Raw genomic sequence first — 18040 nt, 5'->3', positions numbered from 1 at the left:
CCTGGCCAGATAACATCGAGAAGTCTGGAATTAGTCTGGTTTCTATAGGAGGCAGAAAAGTGTATGCACGTTAGATACTAGAGAGGAAGATTCTTGCTGTTGGTGTTGTATTTTTGTTAGGAAAGAAAAGTGTTATGTACAGTATATGTAATGATGTCTTTGTTTAACTGATGGTTCAATCTATATGGACCTGTATGAACCTGCTTTTGTGACCCTTTGTCATCGGGCAAGACACTTTCACCAGTTTGCATCCGTGGCACAGGTGTAAAATGTGTGTTAGTGTGATGTTAGAGAAGTGTCTGAACCAGGAGCTTCTAATTGTTGCATGATGATGTAAAACAATTATATATAAAATAAAACATGAATATTTTATACGAAAATATATATTGATGGAGTATTATTAGTGAAAACAGAAATCCAGAGTGTGATGGCTGGTACCTTGACCATTACGCGAGGTTAAAGCCTTGTTATAAGTAATTGTTTCATGTGGAAACCTTTTGGCATTTTATTTCAGTTGATAATCAGCGTGTAAATCTGGCATCTGAGCTAAAGGTTAACTAACTTTAATATGATTTCTGAACTTCTGCGCTTCTAGTAAGAATCCAGTGAGCACAAAGCATCCTCTTTTATATTTTACTGGTGAAGAGACCAGATGAATTACATAAATACCATAAACTGTGATATACTTTAAAATGCGGATTGGCTTCACCATTCATTTGTGAAGAAACATTTGATTGAGTTTATGAATGTCTATGCCTGAATCTTACGTGGTGGGGCATTAATATACTATACCTGATCCACGTTTTTCCTGTTTAAATGTATTAAAAGTGTAATTACCGTATTTTCCGGACTATTTTCCATAGTTTGGGCCGGGGTGCGACTTATACTTATATTTATACTTATACTCCGGAGCGACTTATATGTGATATTATTTGTTATTTTCACATTTGCAACCTTGTTTCATACTCCAGTGCAACTTATATATGTTTTTTTCTTCTCTATTATGCATTTTTTTGCTGGTGCGACTTATACTCCAGTGCGACTTATATATGTTTTTTTCTTCTCTATTATGCATTTTTTTGCTGATACGATTTATACTCCAGTGCGACTTATACTCCGAAAAACATGGGTATTTTACTCTAACGTATTTTGCCTCTACCTCACTTAAATCACATTCTCTCCTCCATCCCACAGAGGCCCAGCTGCTCCCGGGGAACAACTTCACCACCGAGTGCAACATCCCTGGGAACTTCATGTGCGGCGATGGCAAGTGCGTCCCCGGAGGCTGGCAGTGCGACGGACTTCCCGACTGCTTCGACAAGAGCGACGAGAAAGGCTGTCGTGAGTTAACCGTTTTCATTCCGGCTTATCGCATCCTTTTTAGAATCCAATCTCTGCTGTTAATTTCCTAGACCCCCGGGCACACTTTAGCACCAGGGTCGAGCTTAATACCATCAAAGGAAGCGTCCCATTACTTGTGGACACAGTACTAGAAGCCTATTTGTAATTCTACTGCGAGGCTAGGGAAATAGTGGAGACTTGATCCACGGTTTAAGCCACTTTGATCTTTTCGGACTGCTGCTCCTCCCGCTCCCCAGCCGCTTCCTCCACCTCGCCTCCACATGAGGATGGTGTTGCTAATGCAGATGGACTTGGTGGGACTGGATGAAAATATCAAAAGCTGATAAATCGGTCTGATGTTCATAACGTTCTATCCTCTCTCTGTTCCCTGATGATCTTTGGGCTCGGGTTTCTTATTTGCTTCATGGAAGATTGTTTTTAATTATGACAGCGCTGCCCCAGGATTGAAAGGGTTTCATTTTTCCCTAAGATAAGTCTCAGCCAATATCCCCGCCCATTTTCTTCCCTGCTTTTTTTGGCAAGGAAAAACTATTTGACAAATACTCTATTGATAATTTGCAAGAAAACGAGAATGTGCAACGTGAAGCTGCTGTTTAGTAAATGATCCACGTTCTGTAGATTATATAGAACACTTGTGACCATATGGCTGTAGTCATAGCCATATAGTCATGTCACGTTTGATCATAAATCATCTGTTCTCCACGCCTACACTCGACTGGAAGTCATAATCAATAAAACAAATAAAACAGTTTACAGTGACTTTTGAGACCATCTAACAAAAGCAAACACCCATTAAAATCATATATCTTGTGAAATGATTTTGCTGCCGCGTTGCCCATTCCATTTCATCTGCCCTAATTTTACAAACCTGAAGTAACCAGAATTAATCGTTATCACCTTAGCTGTAGGACACACTACTAGAACTATTAATCATAGTTATTTTATGGTACTTTGACATGCACATTTTTCTATTTATTTATGACTAGGCCACAGAGAAGTTCATCCTCCTGCATTTGTTATTCAGCTTTCCTCCTGTGACATGCACAACAACAACAACAACAACAACAACATACAAGATAGCCAATAAAATCACAAGTTACAAGTTCCATTTTGTCCAAAGTCTCAAAAAGGTTCATCTTCATTAAGTCTGAATGTCATTTTTTCCATATTTCTAACATCTGTTACTATATCAGTCCAGTCTCGAATTATTGGGTCAGTTTGTGTCATCTACTTTGCTGTGATGACCCATCTCCCTGCTGCCAGAAGGATGCTCTAAAGGTATCCAATTATTGTGTCCATGGCAGGAGTTTTGAGGCCCAGATAGTTCTGAATTCCAGTGCAAATGCTTCCGGAATGAGGGAAACGGGATATGATTGCTTGGAGGGCTAGTCTATTGAGATGATGACAGTGTGTGAGTGGATGCTTTATGGTGGTCAGAGAGACCGTGGGCACAGCTTTGCTTGCACGTCTCTGTCAGTAAGCCCCATGGCAGCTATGCCTCCTTTGAGCGTGAGGAGTGAGGGGAAAATGTTATGTAAAAGCAAATGAAAGACCTCTACAAGACCAACACAATAGTGCCTATTTCTTGCCCCCACCCGTTTTGCCCTGGAGCAATGCATAATTCAACATCACATTCGCTGGTTAAAAAATGAGGGGACATTGCATGGTTATTGCATCATCGCCGTCTTCTTTAGAGCTAACCAAGCTTTTCGCCTGTCAGTACAACGACACGTCAGCGTCAAGGAGATACCTGTTTTTCAAAATGGGGGCTATATATCCGCAGTGGCATATGCAATCTTACTGTCAAAAGGCTTTTCGTGTATATTGTCAACATGTACTCTGCTGTAAGTGGGTCTTATTATTGCAGTAATAGGGGGTTAGTCGTGAGTCGATATCACTTCACAGAGCCCCTGTCGACTGTCTGGCTTCATTATGGCCGCCACGGGGACAGACAGACTAGGAACAATGCATTCTGGGAAAAGGAAGGCACCGCTCTCATTAGCCACTCGTCTATTGTCGACAAAAACGACGCTTCTGAAATTGTACAGTTGAGTAGTATAATTAAAAAGTTATTCTATTTATTGTGGCGTAGGTTGCGGTAAATTGGGTGGTAATGATGGTTTTGCATGCTGCCCCGGTGAGTGTGTGAACAGGACTGGGAATGAAATAAGGGGTTTGTTTTGTGAAGGTTGAAGGTATTTCAGTGACTTATTGTTTTATTCATTGTGTATTCAAATAAACATTAAGCAAGGGAATATCCGCACTAGTCATAGACATATTTTTTTTACTAAGGGCTTGGATTTTATAAAAGTTACATGCCGGAATTGAAACAAGAGCTCATTATCAGCATTGCTGCACTGCTGTCAAAAAAGAAGGGCATAAGGGTTTAAGTACAAAAACATTTTATATATGTTGAGGCAATATTACGAAAAATAAGATCTCACGATTTTGTATTTGATTTTGTCTTAAAAAAAAAAAAAAAAAAATGGCCTTCAATATTAATTGCATGCGTTAATAACATGAATAATACAGAGTTGTCTATAGCATTTAACACAAAAAAAGCTAAAGGTTTTGTCTCCAAAGTCTGAACTCTGCTCCAAAACAGATCCTTTTAGTCGTAGTCGATGTTCTAATTTTGCATACCTCCAAAGCAACAATTCCATAATAATCCATATTTTTTTATATATTCCAACAGCATGTATTTATTTCAGAGGTTCTCGTAGTTAAATTGAGCTCCTTCCCTATTTTTTAACTGTGGTCTATTGGCTATTTTTCACTTTGTAGAATCCGTGCTGTGAGCATTAGGTTAAAGTTAATTCTGTGGCCAGTGCAGAGCCAGCGTAGGCACTGAAATTGTATGCACAGCCTGAGGTAAAGGTCGTATGTGCTGATAACTCCCCCACGTTCATGTAATGAGATTTTTCTTTTACGAAGTGGGTTTCTGAGGCCCCAAACAAAAGATAACAAATTCACAGAAGCTTAGATGTGTTTTTTAATCCTTGTATATGATTTATATTTGCGTCTAGTTCAATTTACTCAAGCTTAAGCCTACAAACAATTTTACCTTGCTGACTTTTAATTTCACTCTATCACCCTGCGACGAGCTAGTCCAGGTTGTACCCCGCCTAAGGCCCAAAGTCACTGGGATAGGTTCCAGTCACCCACGACCCCTAACGGGATCGAGCAGTAGAAAAATGAATGAATGAAAACCTCATTTGTTGCTTTTTAAGTTTATCTTCTGTGACTAAATCTCTTGGTCTCAGATGGTTAAGTCTATTCACCTCACAATGACAGGTTTCCCTCTTTCTCTCCCTGCTGTTTGTTTGTTTGTTTATTTGTTTGTTTGCGCTCCCCTGCAGCACAGAGTTGACCTGAACTGTCGTGTGATGAAGAAACACAGTTTATGATGCTGGCACCCACTGGGCCTGTGAGCAAACCTGTTAATATGTTGCAATTACAGCTTCCTTACCTGATGTAACCTCCCATTACTAGATATTGCATCTGTACTTGTTACACAGATTTTACTTTATGACATTGGCTACAAAATTTGGGTTTAATGGCTTATACAAAGCTAGGTATGTATATGTATAGATATATGAGAATGTGTTATTATACAAAAAACATTTAAAATCACTTCTCATCCTCTGCGGGTGGTCTCGTATATGTATATATATGTCTACAATATGAATGAAGCCTCCTTGTATCCAACCTTGGCTTATCCCTTGTACAGGAAGTTTCAGGAGATTGGAATCCTGCGTGGAGACCAACGTGTCAGAGGTCAGGCTGAGTTTATATAAAGTCTGTTCATATATTGCAGCCTAAGCTGGAAATGCCTGGTAATATCTCCACTGTGGTTATTATTGCATTACAGATATAGACTTTATAGTGTTAGTGTCCAGCTGTGAGAGGCCAGACTACTGTTTATTAAATCATCTCTCTGTATTAGATAAGATTTGTTTTTGTCTGTGGTATCGTGGGTGAGGTCCTCATATGAAGAGGTCAGACGGCATTATGGTCAGCAATTTTATAGAAACGAGGGCCAATAGTGATGTAAGAAGACCTTACCTTTTTGGATTTCTAAATGTACAATACTTAAAGGACAATCACTTTTTGGAGCTTTTAACCATGTTCACAACATCATTCCCTCATCAAAAACAAACCTGGAGTAGCATTTAGCTTCATTTACACTAGTTTGATGAATCATGGTCATAAAGTCCACTCCCCTCCGGGTTTTTTAAGTCCATAAATCATTGCCAGACTAGTTCTGTGAATTTCTCCTGTCTAACTACGATCAGTACAACTGTGTGCTTTTTAGAGTCACAGGGAATGCATCGCGTTAATTTTGTAGACCTATGTAATCTATTATTAGTTATTTTTTCATATCAGTAACACATTAGTATTGTTTAGGTCTCATCTCCGCACCACAGTCCCAGAGCCAGGTTTGTTTCCCAGCCACAGAGCAGAGAGAGAGCCGCGGCTGCAAACACTTTCAGCGTGTTGTGAGCATGCGCATCACTAGTGACTGGAGTCCTGTCCTCAAACCAAAATGAATCTGTATTTATTTGGTCGGAGCAGTGCACACATGATATGAACACACCGGATTAAGTGTGTGCTAATTTTCATCCGTCTCTCACAACACACTCTCATTCATACACATGTTTTAAGTGGTCCCGGAAGAAACCTACACAGACACGGGGAGAAGAAGAAGAGAAATAAACTTTCAGTTAACGTTTTGAAAAAGTCCTTCTCTTTTGTTATAACCACTATTTTGTAGCTGATGAGTAAATGTGGGGTGACAGTGATGTGGGGAGTTTGATTTAGATAAACTGCAGCGCTAAAACAAGCGTGTTCTCTTGCTAATCCACTCGTTTTGTTTTAGCAATGTTTTTCATTGATTGAGGACCGGCCTACACGTGCTTATTATGGCATTGTAAGCTCTCAACATAAAAGATAATAAAGCTCAGTCAAACAAATGTACTTTGCTTGTTTATTTGATATTTTAATTATTATGTTACTGTGTTCAGCAAAAGGGATTGTGGGCCAACTATATAGGTTATACAATATTTTTTTGGTAATGCAATAGTACTCTAATGCGTTTACTTTTTTAAACTTTCGTACAGTAACTTAACTCATTAGTTTTCCAGGGAAGTAACGAGGTAATTTAACGAGTTTCTTTTAAAAGTAATGCTTCCCAACACTGGTGCTGAGACCCAGAAGTGAGAAGCCATGAGTGAGAAGCTGTGTACTTCCCTCTGAAGCCGGTGGATGAAGCCAAAACTCAGTCAGTCCAGGGGGAGCAGCAGAGCTCAAAGTGAAATCTTGTTTTGTTATAAAAAAAATGTTTTCTTCAACATGAAATGCCAAACTAATGGTACTCAAGAGCATGTTTAAAGGCTAATAACTATATGAATACATAATTTTTATCCTTAAAGTCCAGTTTTCATCAGACAGACTGTCAGTTACAATAGTGTTTCTGTTGGTTTAAGTCACTATTTTGCTATTGTTGGTTTTTTATACTATATTTCCTGTACTGGAATTTGCGATTCCCTGTCACAGACTTGGGCCACCGACTTCATCCTGAGTGATCTTTTTTGTGTCATAATTAGTGGTCGATAACCTAAGAAGAGAAGGTAAACATCACTGGTCAGCTATAGTAAAGCAGCTTCCCACCAGTGAGTGTGTCTGAGGTGACTGAATGTCTACAGTAGGTTTTTTCTCTACTGTAATCCTTATAAACATTTGAGTTTTCAGAAGCATTCTAAGTGGTCCGTCTAATTCTAGCGGTCAGTGTTTGTTTGTGGCAGAGGAGAAAGCAGAGAGAGTGTGTGGGCCTCAGAGCCAGGATTAGCCTCTGTGACCTCTCCAGGGCAGGCCACTGCTCTGCACTACAGAGAGAGTGAAGGAGCAGAGCCAGTGTGCAGCCCTAACAACAACACAACAGCAAATACAATGAGACATATTTATCCTGCTATGATGACGTGGGTTTCATACGCAAGTCCCTTCACTTACAAACAATAGATATTTAAATCTGATTTGAATGATGTGACTCATTAACAGAATTAAACACTCTGAGGCAGTGGTCACACAAAGAGCTACAGTGTATTTACTATTTAGCAATCACACATATTTTCTGTTTTCTTCTAACAAGCAGTCCAATGTCCAGAACCCTGTGTTTACAGTTGTTTCTCTGTTGAGCCATTTGATGCCTTCTTTACACAAATAGAATGAATTTGTGAAAATGTTTTGAATTGTTATTTCCTCAGAGTTAGTGTGTGTTTGGTGACAATCACAATTTTAAGTCTAGATTTATTTTATTTCACGGCAACAGACAGGGGCCGAAAACCCCCTGAGTCCGACTAGTTGTTGATTTACAGTATAAACCAGGACACAGCTTCACTTTTTAACAACCGTCCACCTCAGGGGCTTAGACTGAGCTCTGTGTACCCATGTGAGCGGAGTAGAGACCAGTTATCTGACCACAAGAGCATATGCAGCAGAGCGATGAACCCAGGGGCGTGCACACACTTTTTTCACTTAAATTTCATATATCTGGTGTGAATAAAGAATGATAAACTATGTCTATTTTCATAACGGGGACAATAAAGTGCACCTGACTGTAACGTGGAGATCTTCTAGACATCTTTACCAGTAATAAACCAAAAGCAGGACAGATAGACGCTGATCATTTGTATAAGCTTTCAATTATTTATTTTGCATTTTCATAATATTCTTGTGGTGTAAAACATGGGGATTAGAGATCGGCTGGCATTCAGAAGTGTTTTCTGATGTCTGATTACCAAATACATGCCCTTGCGATGTGTATAATTAATGAATCAAAGCTGCTGCAAAATGTATCTTTTGTTCCAGATCTTCCTCTCCTACAGATATGTTGCTAGTCACCCCTCTAGTGAAAGATTAAGTCTCAAATTATAGCTACAAAATATTCTGTGCCAAGACATTCTGTTTTGTCACTTTATGATGGTACTTTGGGGTCACTGCCAGTTCAAATATGGCTTCTTTTTTCTTTGCAGTGCATTGCCTTTTTGGGATGAATATTGCTGTGGGGGTAATTGTACGACACATTATGGCTCTTTTTCGGCACATTCCTTATTTTATTGGGAAGTCAGAAGATAATTCTGAAACAAAGCATGGCAGTACATGAGGGGTACACTGACTTTTCAAAGTAAAATCATTTGGACATTTTTGAAAAAAGACATTTGCCCACCACTGCCCAGTATGTGTGACAGACATTGGATACTGTGGTTGTGTTTTTGTGTAAGGCACACCATCCATCCTGTATGAGTGTGGTTGTGTAATTGATTGTGGTTGGTTTGGAAGGCTGTTTATCCATGGGTTTAAGTTATATGTAGAATAGGTGCCATTTTAAGAACGTTTCATCAGTCAAATTGTTTGTTGAATTGTTATTTGCTCACTTTTACTCACAGACCCATGGATCAAAACCACTTAAAGAAGAACTCAGTAACATTTGACCTTATGTGTGAGTCATTGTGATGGCTGAATATGATTTTTTAGGGTGTTTCAAGTGTCTCTCCCTGATGTTTCTAGGCAGAAAATCAGCCCTGCAACACTGTCGACCCAAAAACAACTCTCATGGGAAATCCGAGCTCTTTTCTTAATGATATATTTGGCAATGTTAATATTTCTGCATGTGATTATACTGACTTATTTCAAGAAAAAGAAAAAGAAAAAAGATACGCTTTTGGGACAGTGTATTTCCACAATGAAGCTGCAGGGGGAGCTCTATCGCTAAAGTGCTTTGAAGTGCAGATGACTTTTGATTTTATTGAAATATCTTTAGTTATCTCTAGTTTGGGGGAAGTTTATAATTTCCTGTTGCCCAAGTCCTCGATTGATGTAAATTGTGCCTGAATTTTGTATGGAATTTTGTGTATTGATGAAATAGAAAGAGATTCCTTTTCAAAAAGTGCTAGTTAGTTCCTATTATTTTCTAAGGTTGGATCTAAATTTTTTCGCAAACTGGAACTTGACTGATGTAAAAATACAATAAACATTTACCACACGTGTTATCCCAACAAACAAAGTAATTAGAAAGACCTGTCAACCGAACTCTAAGGTCAAACCTCCAGACGTCATGGCTGAAAAACTAGTTTAAAACAGCTTCATTCTGAACCGTAAAAGATCCTTTCAAGGTGTCACACAGAGATGGCCTCCTCTCCTAGTCCGCCCTCCTCTCTGAAAGTACCCTTGCCCTTGTTGCTTACACTACAACTCCATTATCTATTGATTTCCTCCTGTCAGGGCCGCTCAGCAAGGTCGAAGGAACCTTTGAAGTCCTCAGTCGTCTGGACCCTTTTTCTCCCTCTCTCCTCTTTGGCCTCTATTCTTGTTCCAAGGTACTCTGCCCTTGTTTTCCTCCTTGTTAGTCGTCTTCTCTACCTTCAATAGTCCTTGTCTGGCTCCTCTGTCCTGTCAATCATGCATGCACATCACGAGCCAGCGCTTCCTACTGAACAAGTTATTCTGCTCTCCGGGGGAAGTGCGAAGGAGGAGAAAAGGGGGTAGAAGTGATGAGAAGGGCAATAGAGTACAGTACATTTACAAGAGGAGTGCTGGTGGAGTGAGCCTGACATGAATTCTGAAGAAACACAAAAGAGGAGGAAGAGCAGAAATGCATTGTGTGCATTGAATCATCTAAAAGTGAGATGCGGGTGCTGTACTTCGGATCCTAAATTTGGCATTATGTAACTTTTCTGGTGACTTGTCTGCCACCTGCTTGTCTCCATGGAGATGTCGTTGCAATGCATAGACTACTCCACCGGATGGGATTAAACTTATTTATCTTACTTTTTTTTTAATTACATGTTTTTTTTTTTTTGCTAAAACATGCATTCTAGTGCTGCCGGGGGTTGTGGATATTGATCAAATTATTGTCAAGTCTGTGTCCTATTTATCATGAGTCAAGACGATCTTGCTGCATATGGGTCACAATGAACTATTCTGTGTATTTTAACTATTCTGTGTATTTTCTAATCATCTGTGGACTAGTCTAAACAATCTTAAAGCGGACGTCATAGCGAAGGTCAGGCCATGTTTATCAGACCCAAGCAACAGCGATATAAAAACACAGCTAAATCTTGTGGGGAGTCGAATCTCAGCTGCAAGACGAAAAACACGCTACTGTTTTGCCTGTTTTTCCATGTTTCCATCAAATAAAGAACTTGAGAACGATCTTCGCCTCCCGCAGTCTGTATAGACTAAACTTCGACAGGGTCTAGTGGTTAAGGTGGCAGCACATTATGCCAGGCTCAACAGTTTACTGTATGTCCTCCCTTCTCTCTCATCCTCATTCCACGCTCAGCAGTCCTGTCCAATAAAGCAAAAATATATATTATAAAACATTTTAAAAACATGCATTTTTCTGCTAGCGGTGTCGCCTCTCCACAGAGCTGACCTGTATCACTTGCTTGTCTTCAGGGAGATAGATACGGTTAATGCCATAGTATAGAGTTAGGTTCTTTGTAGGAGATAATCTGACACTGAGAAATGTTTGCTTTGTTAATTTTGATGATTTTAAAACAACATTAGATTAACCTTTTCAAATTTATTTTACTTAGTTTTGGTGTGGATCTTGTAATCTCTCATTGCATTGAAGAAAAAAAAAAACAACAACCATCAAACAAACAACAAAAAACTTTAATAGAGAACAGACAAAGAAACAAAAACACATTTAAATAATCAAATTCGTGTCACTTTTTGTAAAAACTTGTAAAAAAGCCGCTATCTGCTAAGATGAGCTCACTGTGAAGAGTTTTTCCTCTGCTTTGCTTTAATGATTATTGCAAAAGTATTAAATCCTCATGAAAGACAATGGTCCAGCTTGTGTGAATGTATTAAGCTTGTGGCAACATATTGCTATTCATGCCATTTTATTACCATTTGGACCCATGAGGTAGTTAAAAAGTCAAACCAATATCACATCTTAAAACTCTTCCTCTATGATCTGACCTGGTACATTTTAATGTTTCTATTTTTGTCCTCGCTGGAGATGGCGTTACCTGCAAAAATCAGCATTTACACCGACATTTACTTTCATCTGTTTGCCGTTTGCACCTCACAGCTGAACTCGACCTCATCCTGCCTTGATGTTTGTTTTTTTGGTAAACAAGTTCTACAGAGACTGAATGAAAAAAAAACAAAGAACATTTTGCAAACGCCTCAAACTCTGTGGCAACTGACGCTGCAGAAATGGAAGGAATGACTAAGAGTTACTTCAGTTTACAAGGCCCCCGACGTCCGTCCTAAGTCATATTTTGTCTTCGTATTGCGGGAAGTGCAACTGGGGCTATAAACATGCATCCTCGAGTACTTCTCCCACCTCCCTTTGTGAGCCTGTCCTTCATGTGACTTCTGAGCTCATTTTGAACACAAACACAGTGCTACACAAATCCTGCCGGCGGTAAGTGGTAATGAGCTGGAGACTGGAGTCAGAGTGATAGCGGCTCTGTTTGTGTCCCCAAAATGAAGACGGGCATTTAGGGTCAACTTTCATGAAGAAGTGGAGGAGAGGGAAACGACTTCTTTGTAAAAACGCTTCTCTGATATTTGTTTTAGGGGTCACCAAGACAATTTGTAAGATTGAGGTAAATGTTTGTATGGGGAGTTCTAAAACAAGTGTAAATATATTGTGGAATTTGAGTTAATTGATTGAGAGCTCGGGTCTCGCAAGAAGATGGAATATTGTGGTTTGCCAAACACAAGAACGCAATGGTTTTTATTTATCGTTTCAATTGCTTCAGATAAGCCAATAAAGACTCATATGACTTCAATATTTTAGAGTTTCATTGTGTCAAGAAGATTTATGTATAAAATGCTTCTCCCACCAATGTATTTTTACGTCTCTTTTTTTCTTAGTCTTCCTCTTTTAAAATTTGTAGAAAGATGTTTGTTGGTTGTTCTGTTTTTGCCTAAAACATCACTATTGACTTCATGCTGGGAAGAAAATCCGAACGCTAACTTCCAGCAATGTTGCAACAGTCAGGCAATTCCGAGCTTTGCATCATAAAATCCTTTGTTTGGTTTGTCTTTACCCCACACAATCTTCCTTTGAAGCATTGCTGAGGCTTTGAGCTACACTCCCTGGACTGTAATAAATGAGATAGTTCCACGCAAAATGAGCTTTGGACAGTCAGAAGGCTCTGCTGTCCAGGTAAACAAAGGCTCTCGTTGGCTGCAGACATCACAGATCGGGTACTAGCCCCAGCTTCCTCCCGGATTACATTACATCTTGTCTCGTGGTTTTGTTGTGCTGAGCCCTCCCCACTTGCAACATATAATCGCAGCGGCTTGAAAGAACTCATAAATCAGTCTACCACAATATATTGTAGAAAAGAGAAAGCACGCCCCTGGCATTTGAGATGGCACTGTGCCATTTCTCTCTTTGTTTGGTGGATTGTTTAGAGACGTCTTGGATATATTTTTGCATGAGTGGCTTCCAGCTATTTATTTTCCTTTTGTTTTTTGCCCCTAACCTTAAAACCGTAAGACCTTCTGAACCAGTACAGTATAGTGTAAATAATTAGGAAAAGTAGACACCAAGCTCCACACGTTCTAATGCAAATTAATTTCAAGATAAGAATGTGTGGATAATTATACAATACATAGTGTAGATGCTTAGCATTTCAAGTTCCCGTGGTAAATTTCAATCTTCATTTCAGAGGCATTTAACATTCTGTGTCGAAGCACGTTGTTTGAAAGACGTGTGAGTTTTTTCTAGTAAGTGCTATGACGCTTTTCTCACTCAAGTGTGTTGGCGACTCGACGTGTGCGTTGTTGTTGAGTGGGTGTGATCAGAAGCGAAGGTTTTGCCAGTTTCATTGTCCTGAATGTGGATGCACTGTAACAATACTGTAGTTTTCATCACTTGAACCCTTTAGCTGGTGTATCTTTCCATGCCTCACTTAACCCTTAAAAGACCTGAACCATGACATATTAGGCAGACATTTTTTCATTTTTGTAATTTCTATGAGGTCCTTAGAATAAAAAGAAACCAAAATAATTGGCATATATGTATTATTTGTTTGTGAAATTCAGTGATCTCTGGTCTGGATTGACCTTTGGTTTGACCTTTGAACAGTTTGGAACAGCAGCCATTTTCTGAACCATTTATTTTTTAAACAATTTGAGTTTAGACAGGTGATGGCTAGGTTTGGGCTGGTTCTGTGAGGTCTGGACTTGGTTTGGGCTGGTTCTGTGAGGTCTGGTCTTGGTTTGGGCTGGTTCTGTGAGGTCTGGACTTGGTTTGGGCTGGTTCTGTGAGGTCTGGACTAGGTTTGGGCTGGTTCTGTGAGGTCTGGACTAGGTTTGGGCTGGTTCTGTGAGGTCTGGTCTTGGTTTGAGCTGGTTCTGTGAGGTCTGGACTAGGTTTGGGCTGGTTCTGTGAGGTCTGGACTTGGTTTGGGCTGGTTCTGTGAGGTCTGGACTAGGTTTGGGCTGGTTCTGTGAGGTCTGGACTAGGTTTGGGCTGGTTCTGTGAGGTCTGGACTTGGTTTAGACTGGTTCTGTGAGGTCTGGACTAGGTTTGGGCTGGTTCTGTGAGGTCTGGACTTGGTTTAGACTGGTTCTGTGAGGTCTGGACTTGGTTTAGACTGGTTCTGTGAGGTCTGGACTTGGTTTGGGCTGGTTCTGTGAGGTCTGGACTTGGTTTGGGCTGGTTCTTTGAGGTCTGGTCTTGGTTTGGACTGGTTCTGTGAAGTCTGGACTAGGTTTGGGCTGGTTCTGTGAGGTCCAGACTAGGTTTGGACTGGTTCTGTGAGGTCTGGACTAGGTTTGGGCTGGTTTTGACTGGTCCAGAGTGGTGTGTACTGAGTCTGGAGAGGTCCAGTCTGGGTTTGATCTGACCCAGGCTTTTGATAAGGTACTTTGCTTGAATCATTTAATATTGACAGCCTTACCAGCCAAAATAAGACCCTTGTGCTGTGTTTGTACTTAATATTTTTCATCCAAACTTTATAATCCGATACTGAACAAAAAACATTACGTCCATTTGTAGCTGTAATAACACAAATACAACCAATGTACTATATTATTCATAATCCCATCACCTCAACAGCTAGAAATAGACTTGGTTTCTGCAGAAGCTTTTGAATGTCTTTCCAACAGGCTTTGTAACTTCACAGCAGAGAGGTAAACCTAGGACATCCTTGCATCCTGCATGTACCTGTAATCTTGTTTTTCTGTGCCGGTCAGAGACGATCAATGTAGCCAGGTTCAAACCAGGGCTTATTTTGATCAGAAAGGGCTTGAGCATCGGCACTGGACAGCCTTCGTCACTCCTTCTGGGGCCTGTTCTGTCAGATAAGACCTCGCAAACCTACCTCAGTCTGATCAATTGTTCCATACATACAATTCACAGTCTTTGTCTTTGTCGTTGCCTGTTCTCTTTCCTATCAGCAGCTGGGAGTCTGGGATCTTATTTGCTTCATGTAGTAGTTGAGATAAGGCCAGGAGAACACCAGGGGTTGAATAATTAAATGTTTTGCAGAATACATTGGTGATTTCACTGTTTAGACACGCACCACTGGGTGAGGAGTGCTTTCATCTACAGGCTGCTTTGTTCCGAAAACACAGACGTTACACGTAACAGATTTTGGCCAAATTGGATCCAAGATAAAAGAGGACCTCAAAGACCACCATTCACAAAGTGTTATGGTTATTCCTTAGTCTGTGCTAATAGATGTGCTGCATAACCACATCATTTATACAAGTTCAATACAACAAATTGTATAAAACCAACATTTTCAAAAGAAATATTCGTCACATATATTTTATTTATTTTCTGACCATAAGGAGAACATATTGTACACTTATTTTCCCTATTTTGTGTGTTGGTTTTTTTAAATACACAAATCAGCCATAAATTTGGATTTAGATGTATTAAAGATTGACTTACATGCAAATCCTGAATTGCACCAATCACTTCAGAAAATATATCCATCCACATAAAAGTTATACTTATATATAGGCTTTAACAAAATTGAGACACTGAGAATAAAACCATTAAAGTTTGAGGTATAAAATACATTTAATATTTTCTAGTCTTGCTCTTGTTTATAAAAGCTGTGACTTTGTACTTATTGACAAAGAATCCCTGCCTTTGATGCCTCTCAAGGACAATTCTATCATATACCGGGACATACTGCAATGAAAAAGTGCTGGTTGGCATAGTCTCTGGTCCAACTTATTAAACTTGTTTTCCTTTCTCATATTTCCACAGCCAAGGTCAAGTCGAAATGCGCCCCCACTTTCTTCGCCTGCTCCACGGGCGGACACTGCATCATCGGGCGTTTCCGCTGTAACGGCTTCAGTGACTGTCCGGACGGCAGCGATGAGGAGAACTGCAGTAAGTCTCGAGCAGGACGTCCCATATCAGTCTGCTGCCCGGTCACAAGAGGGCAGGGGCTGCTCTGTAATGTACTGTCCCGCTGGGGTAAACGCTTACACTGCAGCCATTCATCTCATACTCATACCCACGTGGATTAGTCCAAGTGTCACCCATAATTTAGTATTAAATGTTGGCTATTTGCGGGATGAAAACAAAACAGATTGCCCTTGTGCTAATATTGTCTGTAAGTAACTATGCACAACACATATCTAGTATTTTTGTTAAGCAAGATTAGATTAAAAAGATTGGGGTAGCTGGGGCGCTGTGTGTTAAACTTTCACTATAATCTTTACACAGCTATATTTACATGACTGTATTTGTTTTATTTTTTTGCAGATGATATTATATTAAGCCAAAAGAGATTAAATTAAAATGAAAATGCTTTTGAATGTGCAATGTCTGTAAACGTGCAGAAATATCACCATATACCCTTATATGAAATTATACATAATACATTGTTCATTTACATATTTAACCAGCTCTTTTTGTAGCATTTTAACACAATTTGATATATTGCCCACCTCTAATTCCAACAGTGTAGTCTAGTGTAAAAAGCCTGGCATGGCATAGTGTGGTAAAAATAATAATATGGCCAAAGTGTTCAGTAATATCTAAAAGTGTCGATTGTTATTATTAATGTCTACTATGTAAAGATGCTTGCTCTCAATGTTGAATAAATGGAGCTAGATGTTCGTATCAATAATGATTTGATCTTTACACAAAAAGTAGTGTGTTGTAATGTTTGGGAGTACAGCTCAAGACGTTTAAGGAAAGTAATCCAAATATGTGAAGCCTGCCCCTTGAAATGATTAGGTCAGTGTGATAGCTTGTTGTGCCTTTCCGTGCCATTTACTGATCACTTTGCTATTTGTAAATGGACTGACTGTAGGCTTGCTTCATAATCTGTGTTAGCTTGTCCTGGCGTCACCTTGTCCTTGTTCAGCCTCAGGTCTGAGCAAATCACTTTCCCTGTCAAACACTCTGGCCCTCCCCTGCAGGGCCTTGTGTTCACAAATCTAATCTGGACATTTATAAGGAGGCTTTACCGCATATTCATATCACTGTGTATATAGAATCGTCCAGATTGTCTCTCGAGGTACTTTCAATGCTCAAACAAATACAAAGAAGAGTCTCAGCTGGGCTAACTTATAATATTTTTTTTCTTTTTCACGAAGCTCCTTTGCAACAATCTGCTTTGAAATTAAATTTGCATTTGAAAAACAAAAAAAAAGGTTTAACCGAGTAATTTCAGAAGGTATAATAAGCAATAACTTTGGTTGTTGTAAATTACATTTTCTTAATCTTGTAAAAACAGCATTTACACCTTGTCTTGGCTAATTATGAAGTATTTTATTTCAAGTAAAGCTGGAAGTGAGAGCCAAAAGCAGTGCTCTGATTGGCTTCTCTTTGCCTTTTGAAAAACTTAAAAAATAAACACAACAATGGTTTGTGAGGGATATGAAGTAGACAGATTTGAACACCGACTTCTGGTTTTATAGTGTAATATATGGTATTGAATATCTACACTTAACAAATCCTTCAGTTATTGGTTATGAACAGACTATAAAATAATAGTTTGATAGTTCGTATTTTATCAGAATATAGTAGAATAAACCATCAAGCAGGACTTATTGGCTGAACTCTCTTTCTTGTGCTGCCGCCCCACAGCAGGAAACCCTCTGGTCTGCACGGACGCCCGCTTCAAATGCCGAAATGGGCGCTGTGTGGACCGCAGCTTCCTGTGTAACGGCCAGGACAACTGTCAGGACAACAGCGACGAGGAGTTCTGCCTCACTACTGCAGGTGAGACACCATCCCACTCAAGTGGCACAAAGTATCGAAAATCAGATACTAATCGATACCAAGTAGTATGGTTGTGTAGACTAGTGTTGGTATTTTGTGTTAAAATGTCTACTGTTTAAAACATTGTGCCAAAACAACCCACTATACAACTACAGTATGAATGTGATTGGTTGTGCTCAGATTAGGCTGTTGGAAGCTTTATTGAGGAATGAATGAGCACTGCAGGACATAGGAAAGGGCAATGTACATCTAAAAGTAAATGTAACTAAAAAATACCCATATTGAAATATAGCTGTTTAATTGTGGTAAGGTTACGTGAGTACACAATTGTTTGTTTGCTTATTCTCTTAGTCTATGTGTATCACTTCCAGGTCCAGCCCCTTTCATTATATATGGTGATATTAACTACTGCTCCAGGGCTTTGAATAAAACTGTTAAAACTACACAAAATGA

At 39.5% G+C, this 18040-nt stretch overlaps 1 protein-coding gene across 1 annotated transcript in view; it reads left to right on the top strand.

Moving 5' to 3' along the window:
- The window catches only part of ldlrad3 (low density lipoprotein receptor class A domain containing 3), a 116005-nt gene that overhangs the window by 39352 nt on the left and 58613 nt on the right, over positions 1 to 18040 (top strand). The window contains exons 2-4 of the mRNA XM_072435485.1: positions 1195 to 1341; positions 15617 to 15742; positions 17453 to 17587. Of these exons, the coding sequence (XP_072291586.1) occupies positions 1195 to 1341; positions 15617 to 15742; positions 17453 to 17587 (408 nt within the window). The remainder of the gene's footprint in view (positions 1 to 1194; positions 1342 to 15616; positions 15743 to 17452; positions 17588 to 18040) is intronic.

This window comes from Eucyclogobius newberryi, unplaced genomic scaffold, assembly GCF_026437365.1.
Source record: "Eucyclogobius newberryi isolate DKJ021-1_F unplaced genomic scaffold, fEucNew1.0.hap1 SCAF_7, whole genome shotgun sequence".
Taxonomy (NCBI): domain Eukaryota; kingdom Metazoa; phylum Chordata; class Actinopteri; order Gobiiformes; family Gobiidae; genus Eucyclogobius; species Eucyclogobius newberryi.
This window is presented reverse-complemented; position numbering and strand designations above follow the sequence as displayed.